Genomic DNA, 17404 nt, shown 5'->3' on the forward strand with positions numbered 1-17404 from the left:
GATCGCGGTAAAGCTGGTAAAGGCTGGCCTGGTAGCACTTTTTGGAGCCCTCTCAATAAGTGTCGCCAGACCAGCGCATGCGCTGGGTGAGGTGAGACCTAAAAAGGACTCTTTCTGAAACAACATCTAGCTTTTTGCCAAATTTGTGCAATTCCTTGCAGAGGTTCGGACTGTAGTTGTGTTCCAAAAAATGAAAAATCCCCATAGACATAACATAGGGAAAACGTGTTTTGGCCTCCCCCCCCCATTTTTCTTGGTGCCCGCTTGACAAATCATCCTGAAACTTTCAACACAGCAGCTGAAACAAAAAAGGGAAGTTTTGTGAACATTTCGTGAAGATTCGTCAACCGGTGCCAATGTTATTGGCACAACAAAAACACTTTTCCTATGGAAACATTGGTCCCAACTGTAACTATTGGCAGTAGGTAATACACACATATATATATATATATATATATATTCCAGAATATATGTGCATGAAACGTGACTGGGGCGCAGATTGCTTCTATTCTTTCAATATGAACCAACTGCCTCCCAAAATTCTGCACCGACAGATGCAGAATGAGTTTAGCTGCCGACTTTAGAACCTGGGTTCCAGTCTCCACCGCACCTCCTTACCTTCGGTGATGTGATCTTGATGTAGACGATGATGGGGGCCAGCGAGGTCTTGGCTAGCTGTGCTGGGTGGTTAATTGTATCTGCATCAAGGGCCACCAGCTGCAGGGTCCTTGCCAGCTCAAATATCCGCTCTAGCTCACTCTGCACCTCGGCTAGGGTGAAAGAAGGGAAAGTTGGGGCAAAGACAGGCATCAAGGAGTTAGTTAAACATACATGAAGGTATTAAAATGGTAAGTAACCACTGGTCTTTCCTTACCCATTCCAAGTAATCCAAACCAAGTAATCAAATACTTCCATGTCCCAGGGCAGGTGGGGTGATAGGAAAAGAAATGAAGAATGAGCCAGTGACTCACTTGAGTACATTCTAGAGACTAATGTATGATGGATTCATTCATCACAGTCTCATATCTTATGCTCTTACAATTCAGTAATAAATCGCTGTAGATTTATTGTCTACAGATTTGCACTTACAGATGCACATTCCAGGGATAGCCCTGTGTAGATTCATCTCTGTGTTTACTCACGGTCTATAAATTCACCGCTCAGGGACTCCAAACCCAGAATATACTCCGTTATTTTGAGTAGCTTTAAATCAGAAGTGATCACATTGCTGTAAAAACATAGGGAGTACCCTTACTTTCAGGGTGCCTTTACTTCGCGTCTAAAGCTATGAGTGCATTTTAAATACATATTTAAAAGTACGTATATGTATGCATTAGTTAATTTTTGTAACTCATTATAACAATTTGTTTTTCCTAACAGTAAGACTACAAAGTAATGTAATACATCTATGTAATAATAATTGGATAATATTATAAATCATAAACTTTGTATTATTCCCTGCTGCTGCGTGGACCCCAGATCACCTCCTTTAATATATATTTACAGTTCAGGAAAAAAGCACTGAAGAATGTTCATCACTAAAAGTCATTTTCCATAGCCTCTGTGTAGTCTTTCAGAGATATATTTTCCTCCTGAATGCTGTAGGAGAATTGTTGGAAATAGTCTAATATAGCCTTTGAATGCGCCGCACTTGGTCATAAAAAAAAGGCTGGCTGTGTAGAAAAACAGCATGAGGTGGAAAAGCAACCTGATAGGCTACCACTGATATGCTTCAAAAAGAGGCCTGCCTCTTTCAGGACTGTAGAAGCACATTATCCCACAATGCACTGCAGTGACAGTTTGCCTTCTTTTTCACGCAAAGCACATAATTCAAAGCACACAATATCAATATACTCTGACAGCAGGGGATTGAGGGATGGTTGTTGAGGACTTCAATGAAGATTCCTACGATGCAGAACTAGTACTACAGGCATGTGACTTTTCCTTCTGCATCACAGGATCTTCATTGAGAGTCATACATTTTGAATAGGGTAGCAAGCTGAGAGAATAAAAACCACAACACGGCTGTCAGGTACATGTATGCGGGGAATTCGTAATGTGCGTTAGCACAAAAACGTCACACTACAGTAAATTAACAGTTCATGCAGAAAAAGACTTCACTATTTGAACAGATTCCTCGACATTTCTTGCCCAACTTTTGCCTCAACCTGAGTATCAGTGTCTAGACAATAGTGTCTTGTATACGCATGTAAAGATCTCGAAGCAGCTGTCTTACAAATATCTAAGATTGGAACTTGTCTTGCTCAAGCTGTGGTTGCTGCCTTTCCCCTTGTAGAGTGCACTTTCAGCTTGCCTGGCAAGAAATACACAAGACTATAAATCTCTCAATCCCTGCCTTAAAGAACCACAGTTTATGGAAAGGTGGTTCGACGTGTGAATACCTTTCGACTTACCTAGATTAAAACACAGCACTCTTAACATCAGGAGAATGTAGAACTCTGTCCACTGCTGTTCTAGGGTTAGGAAAAAAGTAGGGCGTGTGATAGATTGGTTATTATGAAAATCTGATACCACTTTAGATGAAAAGGAAGGGGCATATGCAGTTCTACTCTAATATGATGTAAGATTGTGAATAGCTCTACAGACAAAACCCGTAACTCACTAACTCTACGTGCAGATGTAATGGCTATCAAAAAAGCTATTTTCCAAGACAAATGTTGCAATGTTGACTTATGGATGGGTTCAAATGGAAGGCTCATCAGTTTTGATAGTATCAAGTTAAATTCCTAAGGAGGTGAAGGGCTCCTGAATAAAGGAAAAACATTTGACAGTCCTTCCAATAAGTCTCTGACTCCAGGACTCTTGAAGAAGGATAGTTGCATTGGGGGTTTTCTGTATGTGGTAATGACTGCTAAGTGTTCCTTAATAGAGGAGAATTGTAGGCTTGACCTGGCTAAGTGAAGTAAGTACAAAAGGATGACGTTCTCTCATACATTCATAGTGTCATGCCTATTGTTAAAACACAAGATACACAAATGTTTCAACCTAACATGATCATGTGGACGTGTTTTTGATTACTTTAAGCTGTTCATACAAGCTTCAGGAAGGTTTCGATGGCTGTATTGAGTTATTTCCTATCAGTGCGGCGTCTGATTCTTCTGAAAGGGCGCTCCTGCTAGCAGATTCCGAGACGTGATCCACCACATGAGGGAATGGCGTGCATTCACTGGTAGATAGATCCGATCTTTCCAATGCCATGTTCTCTGTGAGCATTGATACTCTAGGCCAGGGGTACTCACAAACTTTCTCTCGGGGGCCAAATTTACAGTGTGGTTTGTGGCCGAGGGCCGCACCGGTGGGGGTGGGGTCAGTGGGGGAGGGAGCGGGGCTAGAGCAAAAAAAACCTGTGACCATGAGGTTGAACACAGGCCCCTGCAGCAGACGCCTTCGTCCACTGAGCCACCAGACCCGGCATTCACACATCTCTATCTATCTATCTATCTATCTATCTATCTATCTATCTATCTATCTATCTATCTATCTATCTATCTATCTATCTATCTATCTATCTATCTATCTATCTATCTATCTATCTATCTATCTATCTATCTATCTATCTATCTATCTATCTATCTATCTATCTATCTATCTATCTAGCTCTGTCTCCCTCTATCACTCTCCCTCTCTCTGTCTCCCTCTCTCTCTATCTCTCTCTCTCTCTCTCTCCCTCTGTCTCCCTTTCTCTCTTCCTCCCTCAGTCTCTGTCTCCCTCTGTCACACTCACTCTGTCTCCCTCCCTCTCTCTGTCTCAGTACCTCCCTCCCTCCCTCCCTCTCCCTCCCTCTTGTCTCCCTCCCTCTCCCTCCCTCTGTGTCTCCCTCCCTCTCTCTGTCTCAGTACCTCCCTCCCTCCCTCTTGTCTACCTCCCTCTCCCTCCCTCTGTGTCTCCCTCCCTCTGTGTCTCCCTCTTGTCTCCTTCCCTCTTGTCTGTCTGTCTCCCTCCCTCTTGTCTCCTTCCCTCCCTCTGTCTCCCTCCCTCTCTCTCTGTCTCCCTCCCTCTCTCTCTGTCTCCCTCCCTCTCTCTCTGTCTCCCTCCCTCCCTCTCGGTCTCCCTCCCTCTCTCTTTGTCTCCCTCCCTCCCTCTCGGTCTCCCTCCCTCCCTGTCTCACTCACTTTGTTTGTCTCCCTCTCTCTCTGTCTCCCTCCCTCTCTCTCTGTCTCCCTCCCTCCCTCTCGGTCTCCCTCCCTCCCTCCCTGTCTCACTCACTTTGTTTGTCTCCCTCTCTCTCTGTCTCCCTCCCTCTCTCTCTGTCTCCCTCCCTCCCTCTCGGTCTCCCTCCCTGAAGGACCACACAGTCTTAAGAATTCCACAAAGTAGCTTGGCAGGGCCATCGTTAAAAAACAGTGCCCTATTACTGGACTTATTGGCCGGAGAAAGCCTCCAGTCTCATTGAACCAATTACTTTGGGAAACTAGAAAGGTAAGGGGCTCCCCATTCTTTTGTCCAGCTTCTTCCTGACAACTGGGACTTTAAGTGCTCAAAGTGTTAGTGTGTTCCCTAGGGCTTCAACAGGGTTGTTATTCTCAAGCCCCGTCATCGAGTTGGGAGTCCCACAGTAACCAGAAACAGCAGTGTAGTGTCGAACAGAGTCTGAAAAAGATGTACACGTTGTCACTTTCGTAGCCTGCCCAACATATTCAAAATGACCCAAGCGTAGGCCAGAGGCATAGGGTCAGAGTGAACAGCATTCGTCTCCCTAACTTCTGTCTCAGAGACCCGATAAGCTCTGGTCAAATATCTTCTGATTAATCTTTTTTTCTTAAATGTCTCGTTAGGATTCTCGGTCTCGGACACGGAGGTATTCTTTTTCACCTTTCTCTTAGGTTGTCTGTTTAGCTCACAGGACATTTTGCTCCTAATATTTCCTTCTACATGTCTCTCTAGCCCCAAGAGTAGTGCCTTCCGTAAGACTGTTAAAGATGTGGTGGTGTTTTGGTGGGAGGCAAATTTTGAGGCCCTTTTGAAAACATTCAGCCCTTCGATTACCAATTTTCTGATCCTGACTTTTGGAAACGAAGTCGACAGTTTGCAAAAGATCCTGAATTCAGGACTGTGTGCCCTTTCAGTTGTACACCTGCACCCCCCCCCCCCCCCCCCCGCCCCCTGTCCGTCACCTCACCCCGCGCTGAGTCAGCTTCCCTGGAACCCAAACCGCCGCCGCACCCAAGTACTTCACAGGTCTTTTAAAGGCCAAGTCACTTGTTAATGAGGCTTTGTTGTATTTAATCTCTTCTTAGCGCCCCTGCATCTCCCCTCATTCAGAGGGGAGATGCAGGGGCGCTAAGAAGATGTGAAATACAACAAAGCCTCATTAACAAGTGACTTGGCTTTTAAAAGAATCGCCCGCCTGGTCCGCGCTGCTGCAACCGGCGGTGCTTGCACAGGTACGATGTCTGCAAGGGCCGCCAGGGAAGGCTTGCCGGGCCGGGCGGCCCGCGGGCCGTACTATGAGTACCCGTGCTCTAGGCAAATTTGGAGAGCTCTCATGTAGAGACAGATATTTTGGACTATGAAAACGCAGGATGCCATCTACTCTGGAAGAAATGCTATCTGATGAAGAGTTGGTTGGACATGTTGCAGAAACTGTGCATTTCGTCTGGACTGATGATAATCTCTCCGCCGAAGTAAACACTTTTTACTTTTGTGTGTCTATTGTTGCCCCTAGAAACATCTGGCACTGAGCTGGTGCGGAGATTGATTTTTCTGTATTGATTTGCCAGCCCAGTTTTGATAATAGCGTTATGGTTGCAAAGTCTTTTTTTCCTTCCTCTGTTCTTAGCGTCTGCCTTTATTAGCCAGTCGTCCAGGTATGGATACAGAAAATTGCCTTTCTTTTGTAGGTGTGCTGCTACCGCTGCCATGCCTTTGGAGAAGGTTTGGGGGCTTATTTTAGGCCGAAAGGAAGCACAGCATATTTATAGAGATCTGTTCCCACTAAAACTCTTAGAAATTGTCTGTGACGATGAGCGATTGGATTGCGAACGTATGCGTCTTACATGTTCACTGAACAAAAACCAATCGTTTTTTCTTCTGTGTAGATATATTAGCAGGAGGGACATCACCCTGAATCTTTCCTTTTTTATAGATTTGTTGAGGGGTCTGCGGTCTAGGATAGGCTGAAACTGTTTGGAATGACTTTTCTTGTGCACCAGAAAGTATCTTCAGCAGACAGCTTTGCTGGCCTGATTTGAGGGGCCTCTTTTTGTTTCTCTTGTCTGTAGAAGAAGAAAGCTCTCTTCCGATAGGTTGTCTAGATGAGCCACTGTGACATGTAATGGAGGAACTGGTGGTGGAGTGTCTTTGAAACCGAGTGCATACCCATTTTGTATGATCTCTAATGCCCATTGATCTGAGTTGATAGTTTTCCACTGTTCCAGAAAGAATGTCACGGCGCACTCCACGGACGTGGGAAACTTTGAAGGGGGTGGATGATCCCCAAAGCTTGTTATGAGGAGTTTTTGCCCTTGGATTGAAAAGGCTTGGATTAGGGGATCTCCTTTATTGATAATGGCTTTGATATGGCCTTTGTGATGGACGGTGCTGCTGCGAGTAGTGATAAGGCCACTTAGGAGTTTGAGCCCTATGGTAATATAACTGTTTGTCTCTAGACTTGCATTGCTGCTTGAAGGACTTCTTTTGTTCCTCTAGGCCGACCTCTTTTACTGTTTCTGCCTAATTTTTCAATCTGAGTATCTCCTCTTCAGTATGTTGGCTAAATAAAAAGGAACCTGAAAACAGTGAAATCGCAATCTTCAACTGGGCGACAGGATTCAGTGATAATAGTCTCAGCCATGATGTTTGACTTAGTGAGATGTAGTGACAAAATGAAGTGATAAAGAGTTCGACCAGGTCTACTGCAGCACTAATCGACTAATTTGAAACCAAGTGCCCCTCATTTACCATTTCTAGGTAGTCTTGTTGCCTGTGGGTTGGTAAGTCAGACTTGAAGGCCTTCATTTCATCCCATATTTCGCAGTGATCTCTGCCTAGCAATACAGCTCTATTGGCGTTTCTTAAATGGGTGGAAGCTGTATCCACACTTTTTTACCAATGGCATCCATCCACTTGCTCTCCTGATCTGGAGGAGCCATGGATTCAGGAGCAGAAGCATGCCTTCGACTTACCGCCGTTGCGATTATTGAATCTGGTTTCGGATTGGACTGTCGAGAATCAGGATCTTGTTGTGGAGGCCTATACTCCTTTAGGAGTCTTGTGATAGCAGACATAACTGTGGCTGGAATTAGGAACCTTTCCTCAACGATGTCTATAAGACCAGGAAGAAGAGGTCTTGGCGTCGACCTTGTTTGAAGAGTTTAAGATTACCAATATTGTTAGTTGAGGTGTATTCACAGAAAGATTTAGCTTAGATGTACCTCCTACTGAGACATTGTGAAAGGTAATGATATCGTCCAGGGGAGATATCCTAGCCGGAGGCTGAGGTGCAGAAGATTGAGTGTATAATCATTTGGGGTAGATTAAGGTGATCCTGACCTTAATCTTGAGCATCAAGAGGTCCAAATGCCTCTGTTAGAAGGTGTCTGCGGCGACACAGACGTGGCCCTAGAAAATTGTTGCACAGGGGACAGATTCAAAGGACGTAATGGATTCTGTACAGAATTGTCCCCTCGACGTCGAAAGAGATGAAAACAACTTTGTGCAAGCCCTCTTTGTGGGAACTGGGGTATTTGGTGGAGAAAAATGTCTCTTCGATGTCGAGTGATGAGACTTTGACACCAACCAGTGGGATCTTGATGTTGAACGGTGACTTTTCGATGCTGACCTTGAGTGAGATGGCAGCAGCGTCTTAGTCTTCAGCATCGACAGCGTTGCTGGTAATTCCGTCCTCGACTTGGACATTGAGCGATGATGATGATGGCGCATCGATGCCGACCCTTCTTTTGAAAGTGAACTATACGGGCCAAAACTCTCAATGGCGACGTCAATGTGCTTGAAGTTGGCAAATGACATCAATGAGAATGGTGTTGATGCTGATTTTGTGAGGGAGATTTCTTGGCCTCAGATCTCCCACCGTGGGAGTCCATATCTGATTTTTTAAACCTTAACTGCAGAATGGTGGGAGGATGATCTTTCCATTCATTTCCTTTTCTTCCTTTCTTATTCTACCTTCATATCCTGCATCCAACCGCGCAGTCTGATACCCTCTCTGTCTTTAAGCATTCTTTTTGACGTTTTACAACAAATGTCACATTCTTTAGTGAGGTAGGTAGGTGAAAGGCACACTACAGAGACCTTATGAGCCTCAGAGCTCGCCTTCTTTCTACAACATGATGAGCATTTGGTAAAAAGAGCAGGCATTCTGACAAAAAATGCTGTTAGAAAATAAGAAAAAAACGAATGTACTTGACAGTGGATGTTGAGTACAATGCTTTTACAAGCACTGAATTTGTGATGGAAAAGATTTGTAGGTGAAGACACCTGAGGTGTTCCGAGATTCTGCGTGAAGGAGACGGAAAAAAGAACGGACACTCTCAGGCAAGTTGCTACTATAGTGCATTGTGGGATAGGGGGCTTCTAGGTGCAGTCCTCTTTTTTAATCTCATCAGTGGTAGCCAATCCGGTTGCTTTTCCTCTTCATGCTGTTTTTGTACACAGGCACCTTTTTCCATGACAAAGTGTTGAGCATTCAAAGGCTATACAAGAATGTTTTCAACAATTCTCCTACAGCATTCAGGAGGAAAATACATCTCTGACAGACGGAAAATGACTTTCAGTGATGAACATTCTTCAGTGACTTTTTCCTGAACTGTTAATATATATTGGCGGAGGTGTTCCGCGGTCAGCGCAGGCAGCGGAGAATTATTCTAAGTTTATGACTATCAATGAAGATTCAACGAAGCAGGAGTGGGTACAAAAACAAATATATAACAAGACATCTTCATAAGAACAGAGGAATGCTGATAAAACTCCATGGTTAAAGCACTGTGAATGAATGAATAGGACACAGATGCATACATATGATGCCTGATGAATATACATATATATATATATACACATGTTGTAGGGTGTACGCACACACAGGGAAGCAGATAGAAGACAGGAGTCACAAAGAGACTGCAAAGGGAGATGCAGAGGCCATGGATTAGGAGCAGCAATTCAAGCAACATATGGCTCGATATCCTCAAGAATCTAAGCACAAATTCCCAAATAAATGCAAAATGGGTTTCAAAATCATGACCAAATTACAAATTGGAAGAGACATGCTAGAAGTGTTCCTTTTAAATTTCCATTCGGTAGCTACAGATCAGTGACTGGTGAACGGAATGCTGTTCACAAACCATTGATCAGTTACCGACTTCCAAGTTGGAGTGGTAAATGATTGGAAATGGCAATTTTGAGAACACAAATTCTCCATAATCCAAATATTGCCTTAATATGTCAGCCCATGTGGACTCATGCAAATAAAAAGTAATGTATGGGGAGTAGTTCAAAGGTCACTGGTGCGGGTCAATGCCTCTAGTGCCCGGCAGAGGACCACCACTAATTTAGAAGGAAGCCCTGCTCCTGAGTGTGCAGTACACTCTACGCGTTCCAGAGATACACAAGGCAGCCAGAGGCGTACGCATTGTTCCAATCATTGCACTATAGAAAGTTATACAATGATTAGCAATGATCTCAAAGAGCCAGGAAAATCTTCGTCTTTGCAATAATTTACTCCTCTACAGACATTTAAGTAGGCAGGAAGCCATGTTATTAGGATTGCGCGGCAGCTATGGATGTCTTCAGTCTTACAATAAAAGCCCCGCAGACATCAGTATTTTCCACCCTACAGTTACTGTAAGGAAGTGGATGGTACCTGCAGCCATGCAAGACAATTTCTGCAGTAGGTGATATCTTTGGATTCAGACTAGCAGTTACTACGGGCGGAGGAGGCTACCGCAACATAACAGCAGATATTTTGCCAGGCCAGGGGGATTTTCTTTGCCCTGCAGTAATTGCACTGCACTTTGCAACAACTTCCCCCTGGCACTTATTGCAAAGCAAACAGCTGTTTCTTCTACTCTGCAGTAATTGAAAGCAAATTGCAGCACCTTCAAAATGGCACTTGGCACCTCTCCTCTACCCCTAGGATGAATTTGGGGGTTTCATGGACTAGCACTTGTGGTAGTCCAGCTGGAGATACGCGCAGCACCCATAAGCGGGGTCCTGTAGTCACAGTTTCTTTTGCATTAGCGTTTCACATGCGAGGGGCGCACTCAGCATCCACTCATGTCTTCCAGCTGGTGATGTAGTGGGGTGCAACTAATAGATTAAAAGTTACATACCCAAGACATCTGCACCAGGATGGAGCAAAGGAGGCACAGAGTGTGAAAAATAGAGAAAGGGACCAACAAAGGGAAAGAGGAGCACAAAGAGAAACAAGCATTGGCATAGCCAATAGGTCTCGCCTTTGGGACCTTATAAGTGTTTAGCAATGCAACACTTGATGTTGTTGCACCAAGGATATTGTGCTGGATAACTAAACACTTATAAGGTCCTAAAGGCGAGACCTATTGGCTATGCCAATGCTTGTTTCAGATGGCATAGGTGCATGGCACAGCCTGGCACAATGCATAGGTTTCTGAAAGTTGTTTGTGCTACTAGTGGCCATAAGCTAAACTTGAATCGATGCATATCAGAATGTCTTCCATCCCTCTGCTCACCTTCAACAAAAAATTTGCACTGTTTCTGGAATAAAAAGCATGTTTTAGATTAGATAAAAATTGGTCCTTTTTTGACAAAATATTAGGTAGCTTAAAAAGATTACTTAAAATAGAATTTGAGTATTGCCTGAACCTCAAGCAGTCACTTCTAAGTGTATACTTTGATGTCTTCAAGTACGAATATGGATCAAGAAAGTAAGAATTTTGGCAGCACTCAACTTGTAGAAACACTAGGGTTATTGGTAGTGCACTTCCAAAAATGTTATTTCCTTCGGATAGGTGATTAGCCCGCAGTATGTATAGCACTGTCCAGTGACGGTGTGTGAAAGGGAGGGGTCGGTGGGCTGCTCTGTGAGAGCTGAAGATGATGGAAGGGCTTATTCCATCATGGTGCCGACCGCTGTAGGAGCACATTATATTTTACAGCCACTCAAGAAAGAGAAGGGAGGAAAAGATCAACAAAAAGAAAATGGGAAGAAAGACCTGGAAGAGGAGAAGACAGAACAGAACAAGTGGAAAGAGAGAATGAGACAGAAGAGGGCAAAACTGAAACCAGCGATAGAGAGAACTACATAGGGAGGGAACAGTGGTACAAGATTGAGGAAGAAGCCCAATAAAACTGCATGGACGATAGAAAGATGTAAAAGAGAGGCGGCAACCAACTTTGTAAAATGAACGAGAGGACCAGATGAAAGAGGGGAAGAGCGAAGTCTGGAAAGAGTGACATAGAAGCGGGGTAGGCCAAAGACAAAAAGAAACACCGCCTAGAAGAGAGAATACATTGAGTAAGATAGACAGGAAACAGCAATAAAGAGGTGGAGCAAGGAGTAAATTGTAGAGGAAGACAGAACATCACAAAGAAGGGGGAAGACTAGATGCAGTACTTTGTAAAGAAAAAACAAAAAACTAAAGTGCAGGAGTGCAAAGCTTTTCTTAAGAGCGCCAGGGCAGTCAAGTACAAATCCTTCCTGGTTGTTTCCAATTCAGTCAATTTTCATTTACCCCCAACAATTCCTGTGTCTTTGTTTCATATCTGCAAGTTGTTTTTCTTCCGAATGTTCTCCCTTTATCACCGTTTTCCTATTTTTCTTTTCCTCCTTGGTCCATTTCTACGTTCCTCTTTCACTTGGTCCGCGGCAAAGTCTCCAAAAATAAGTCCATATGCTCACCACCTGCACAAATTAAGCACTGATTACATACTCCAATGGGCAGTGCTTTAAATGGGCCACTGCGGTCAAGTTCTGAGTACCTGCACTTATTTATCTTGAGAGGGAGAGTACCGGCAGAGATGAAACACGGAGCGACCTACTAATCGAAAGCAAGAAGTGAAAGACAATATGAGAGCAGGGAAGAAGAACGAAATGAAAGACTTAAAAGGAGAATGACAGGGACGCGCTTGGAGCAGACTGAATCCTGCCGTGAGGGGAACGGCCGAGTTCCTGTTGCCTACACTCACCTCCACTTTGTCAACAAGCCGTGAGGGGAACGGCGGTGTTTTGCATCGAACTACCATACCCAGCGACCCTCTGTGTTTGACACGCCCACATCACCAGCTGGGGCGGGTTAGCCTTTTTAAGGCCGGTGCGCCTCCCGCAGCGCGGGACGCGCGCGGGCAGCGCCCGGGCGAAGCCCGGGCCAAGGGCGGGCCCGTCCTTGCCCGTCAAAGGCCGGATAAGGCTGGGCTGGGCATCCCCCCTAACATCTGTGGTGGGACTTCAATTAGTAAGTATTGGCGTCTCATTGTGTGGATGTAAACCTTTACCTGAGACTGTCTGTTTGTGGACCTTACTTTGCCGGGAGCTGGGTGGAGTGGTGTCGCCCCAAAATCATCACGTAGGCTGAGACCCAACGCCCTGCCAATTGTGGTTCTTGTACAATAAGAGGAATTTAAGACACTTGCGTCGTGAGAGCAAAAGGAGGAGAAGTAGGCTTATCTCGCTGTGGGACATTGAACTTATTCGCGGGCCAATTGAGCTCACTATTTGTTAGCCCGCACTGGAGTTGCCTGCTAAATAAGGCTCACTATTATATTGTTCATTATGAATACCAGGCCAAGTACGAGAAGAAAATCGTCGGTGGGGGGATCCGTTAGAGGCACCCTAGATCAGTTCATTACAAGGGCTGCCTCATTGTTAGAACGAGAAATTGTGCACACCGAAAGGCGATTATCATCCGAGTTACTGAGGAAACGTTCATCGTTGGGGGATATCCAACTAGCTACTACCCCCGCACATCATAACATACATACAGATGATCCAGAACTAAATGCTGATATAGGTACCCCCTCGCAACTACAAGATATAACAGAATCGCAGTCAAGATCTAGGGAACCAGTCACCTTAGATAACAGTATAAGCTCACAAAACGAACTTTCCCTTGAGGAGCAGTTAGCAACCCCAGTAAACAAACATCTCACTAAAAAGAAAAGTACAATTAAAATAAAAGACCCAGGACCGGGTCTCTCAAAACAAAACAAGAAACGGGGCGCAAATAAGGGAAAACGAGGCCACGCTAAACCCTCAAATAGTGCCACAAGTTCTGTGAATATAACTGATTCACCAGAACGTAATACTGGATCAGGTAATACGCCAGAGCACCCATATAAAGATCTAATGAGGGACATAGAACAACTAGTTAAGTCCCTATTATCTCCTTTAGTGGAAAGGGTAAAGAGACTAACGGAGCAGTTGGGGTCTTTGCAAGACACTGGCACAACTAACATGAAGCTGTTGAGGGAACTGTCATCGAAAACCTGCACTTTGAACCCCCCAGGCCCTACACCTGAAACAACAACGAATATTACAATCCCCGTAAAAGGCGCTGAGACGCTTTCTTCTTCTAATAAGAATAGCTCAGCCTCACAGAATAAGCACACAGATATAATGAAGCCAAAGTGTAGCAGTGTCCCAAGTAGTCAGACCTATGGACCCAGTAAAGGTGATGAGAGAGCACACACAGATAAAAATCCTAGGGGCCCTTCTGCACACATTGATCTCCCGCCAGAGGCAGCCCCATATGTCATTGCACTCATTGGGGTTCCTGAGCTAGAATGTGAGAAATTTGAAGGTTATCAAACTCTTAAGAACAAAGTAATGCACTGGTTTAGAGTGAATAGACCATTACCCCCCAACTTAGACGGAGAGATTCTTCATGTGAGAAGGCTGAACTGGGTGGGACAAAGACCTAAAAATGTACAAGGAGATGTTATAATCGTCAATTTTAGAGACCATAGAGTGGTAAACTATATCAGAGACTGGCTATCAGAGGGTTATGAGGGTGGTATATCCACCCACGACTTAAGCTATTTTTACCCAAGATCTCTGATAGGAAATTATGTGAGCCCAACAAATCAGAGTGCCCAGCTGATGGTAGATTCCACTTTTAATATCCCCACTTCCAACCGCTTTACTTCACTTTCTGGATTGGAGGGGGTTGATTGACTGCATATTCCTTCTCCCAGTATTGCTGCTCCCATAGAAAAGCCAAGATTGGGTGACATTGGTCTAGTATCCTGGAATATAGCTGGCCTGTCCTCCAAATTTGAGAACAACGAATGGAGGGAATATGTGACCAGGTTTCATGTCATTTGTCTCCAGGAAACGTGGGTGGTGGACCATAACCCCTTCCAGCTAGAAGGATATGGTTGCTTTGCTGTTCCCGCACAAAAACTAGCTCTAGGTAGGCCCACTGGGGGATTAATTGTATATGTGGACCTGCAACTGGAAGGAGTGAGGTCCAGTTTGAACTGGAAATCTAACTACTTCCTGGGTTTAAGGTTCCAAAGAAATAAAATGAGTTTTATCCTTGTTAGTTTTTATAACGCCATAGCATCGAGCAAGGAAGGTTCTATATTGCATGATTTGCAGATTCACTTGTCTGCTGTTATAGAGCAGAGTAAGTCCACAGTGGCTCCCTATATAATCTTGGTGGGTGACCTAAACTGCCATTTGTGCCAAAACCTAAAATCTTGCATGGGGGGTTGGTCCGGTTGCACCTTGACAAAAGGTCTGCACTTTGAACACATGAAAGAGGGGAGGGAGCTAGAGAAAGTGATGAAAACTCACTCACTAAAACACACACTTGACTTAGTGAGCGTAGATGAAGGCTCCGGTCCTCCAACAACTTTTAAAGGAAGGGGGTGTAGTTCCACAATAGATTTTATATTAGTTTCCAACTTATTTTGGGAATGGATAAAAGAGGCCACAGTCGACTGGAGTATATTCAGTGACCATAATCCACTTGCACTATGGATTAAAAATTGGTCATCCAACAAAGAAATAAGAAGCACGCCGGAAGGCAGTCTTGAGAAGGTTACAGATCAGGGGAGGCGCTTAAAGTGGTCTCGTATTGATGGAGACGCCTTTTTTAAGACCTTAATTAAGGAAGGGGGCAAAGAGTTTGAAATTTGCTCTGATCCCCTGGCTGATGGTTGGACAGTGACTAAAGCCTTCGAATCAATGGCCACTCGCATAGAGAGCCTATTAAAAACCTCTCGGCCTCCGAAACAAACTAATGTGCCTAGATGGTTTAATAAAGATTGCTCACGAGCACAGAAAGACCTCAAGGAAAGTTTGAAATTGAGACCTAGAAACAAACCACATATAGCACATTGTAGGACTGTCTATAAAAAGGCCATTAAGTGCAGGAGACTTGCCTTACAGTCCCAAACTTGGGAAACTTTAAGGGAAGCCACGGAGAGGAGGGATTTAAGTACCTTCTGGAGAACCATTAATAATCCATGCTTTCAGGACTCTGCAGCACCAGTAATTGGTACAACTATTCTACCAGAGCGCTGGTTTAATCATTTAAAAAAATTATATAACTTTTTAGATGAATACCCAGAGGCTGAAGAGAAAATTTGCCCGTGGAGGACAGTGATCGAATTCACCCTTGGTGAAACTAAAGCGGGCATTCTGGGACTGTCACATAATAAGGCCCCAGGCCCTGATGGGATACCACCAGACCTCTTTTTATCCAACATAGAATTATGGGTCCCAATATTGACACGTGTGATCAATGCAGCTGTGGCCACTGGTATGCCACGCTCTTGGTCAACAGCTACTATAGTGCCCATTTTTAAAAAAGGCAAAAAGGATGACCCGCAGTGCTATCGCCCTATCTCCTTAATTGACGTAACCGCAAAAATCTTAGGCAGAATGGTACTAAACCGCCTACTGGACTGGGCAGAGGAGTACCATATAATCTCGGATTTACAATATGGGTTCAGGACCGGTAGATCAACTACGGATCAATGCCTGAATCTCTATTTACTGGTGTCAAAATACACCATAGCCAGTGATCAATCAATATATCTGGGATTTATGGACCTCTCGGCCGCATTCGACCGAGTGAACAGAGAAAAACTATGGAGTCTCTTGATTAGATTAGGAGTAGAGCCAGGTCTTGTAAATATTATGAGAGCACTCCATTGGAACACCTCCGCCAAAGTACGATTCAATTTGGCGGGTAATACAACTGCACCTTTCAATTGCACGAGTGGAGTAAGACAGGGCTGTATTCTGGCACCTTTCTTATTCTCCCTGTATATAAACGAACTGGAACAGGCATTGTGCAAATTGAACGCTGATACTCCAAGGGTAGGGTCTCGCCCAATTCCAGTGCTGTTATACGCAGACGATGCGGTCCTTCTGGCACGCACCCCAAGAGGTCTGCAATGCTTAATAGATGGCTTTGTTGATTTTATGGACACTCTAGACCTGGCAGCCAATCTAACTAAGTCCTATGTTTTAATAGCCGGGACGAAACCGTGTAAAAAATTCACATACCGGATAGGCACTCACACAATTGAACAAGTAAAAACCTTTTCGTACCTGGGTCTTTTATTTGATGGGCTTTTAAATTTTAAATTTTTAATTGAAGAACGGTGTACAAAACTGATCTCATCAACAGGAGCAATAATGAATTATGGCCGTAGGCTGGGTCGGTGGTCGCCGGAGCAGGTTATGCACCTTTATGGCGCTATTTGCTGCCCCAAAGTTATGTATGGCGCAGAAGTTTGGGGCTTCGCAGGGGTACGGCAAATACAAGTTGAGGAAAATAAATTCCTGCGGAGAATACTCAAAACACCCCAGAGTTCCCCAGCCTACATCACCCATGCCGAATTAGGGAGGCCATACATCGAAGATCTTATCAAGGCCAGGCCCGTTATGGCTTGACTGAGGATCTGGTCCAATCCGGATGCGGAATTAGGGAGACAAATTATTAGAGATTGCATCAGTAGGGATAAAGGGATGCGCATCCAGTGGTTTAAATATGTAAAACTGAAACTAGAAGGAATTGAATGTCTAGACCTTTTTACTAACCCAACCACAATTATACCCCAAGATAAGGACAGAATTAAGAGCTTGCTCCTGAGGAAAGCTGCAGACTGTAGATTTGATTCTGAGGGTAGGAAGATTTTAGCTTGCGCTCACAGCACCACCAAAACAGTAGGTGGTATGGAACCATATCTCAGTCTGATATATAATGCAGAAATTAGGTTTTTATTTACTCGTTTTAGGCTCAACCTTATACATCATTTGTTGGCAGATCCCGCGGGTTATACCGCCACGGTTGAGCAGAAAGGACCCTGCGGTTGCGATAGTAAATCTCCGCAGGATTCCCTTCATTTTGTATTGTTATGCCCTTTTTATTCATTTCCCAGGCGTCATTACTTAGTAAGAATTTTAAAAAATGGCAAGTTTAGACAAGCCAGGGCCGC

General features: G+C 44.4%; 1 protein-coding gene across 3 annotated transcripts in view; it reads right to left on the reverse strand.

The window, feature by feature from the left end:
• LOC146839431 (voltage-dependent L-type calcium channel subunit beta-1-like) overlaps window positions 1–17404 on the reverse strand; it is a 269660-nt gene that overhangs the window by 24892 nt on the left and 227364 nt on the right. For all 3 annotated transcript variants that reach the window (XM_085651479.1, XM_085651480.1, XM_085651481.1), the window contains one exon: window positions 619–770. In XM_085651479.1, coding sequence (XP_085507605.1) covers window positions 619–770 — 152 coding nt within the window. The remainder of the gene's footprint in view (window positions 1–618; window positions 771–17404) is intronic.

This window comes from Triturus cristatus, chromosome 4_1 (assembly GCF_964204655.1).
Source record: "Triturus cristatus chromosome 4_1, aTriCri1.1, whole genome shotgun sequence".
NCBI classification, from domain to species: Eukaryota; Metazoa; Chordata; class Amphibia; order Caudata; family Salamandridae; genus Triturus; species Triturus cristatus.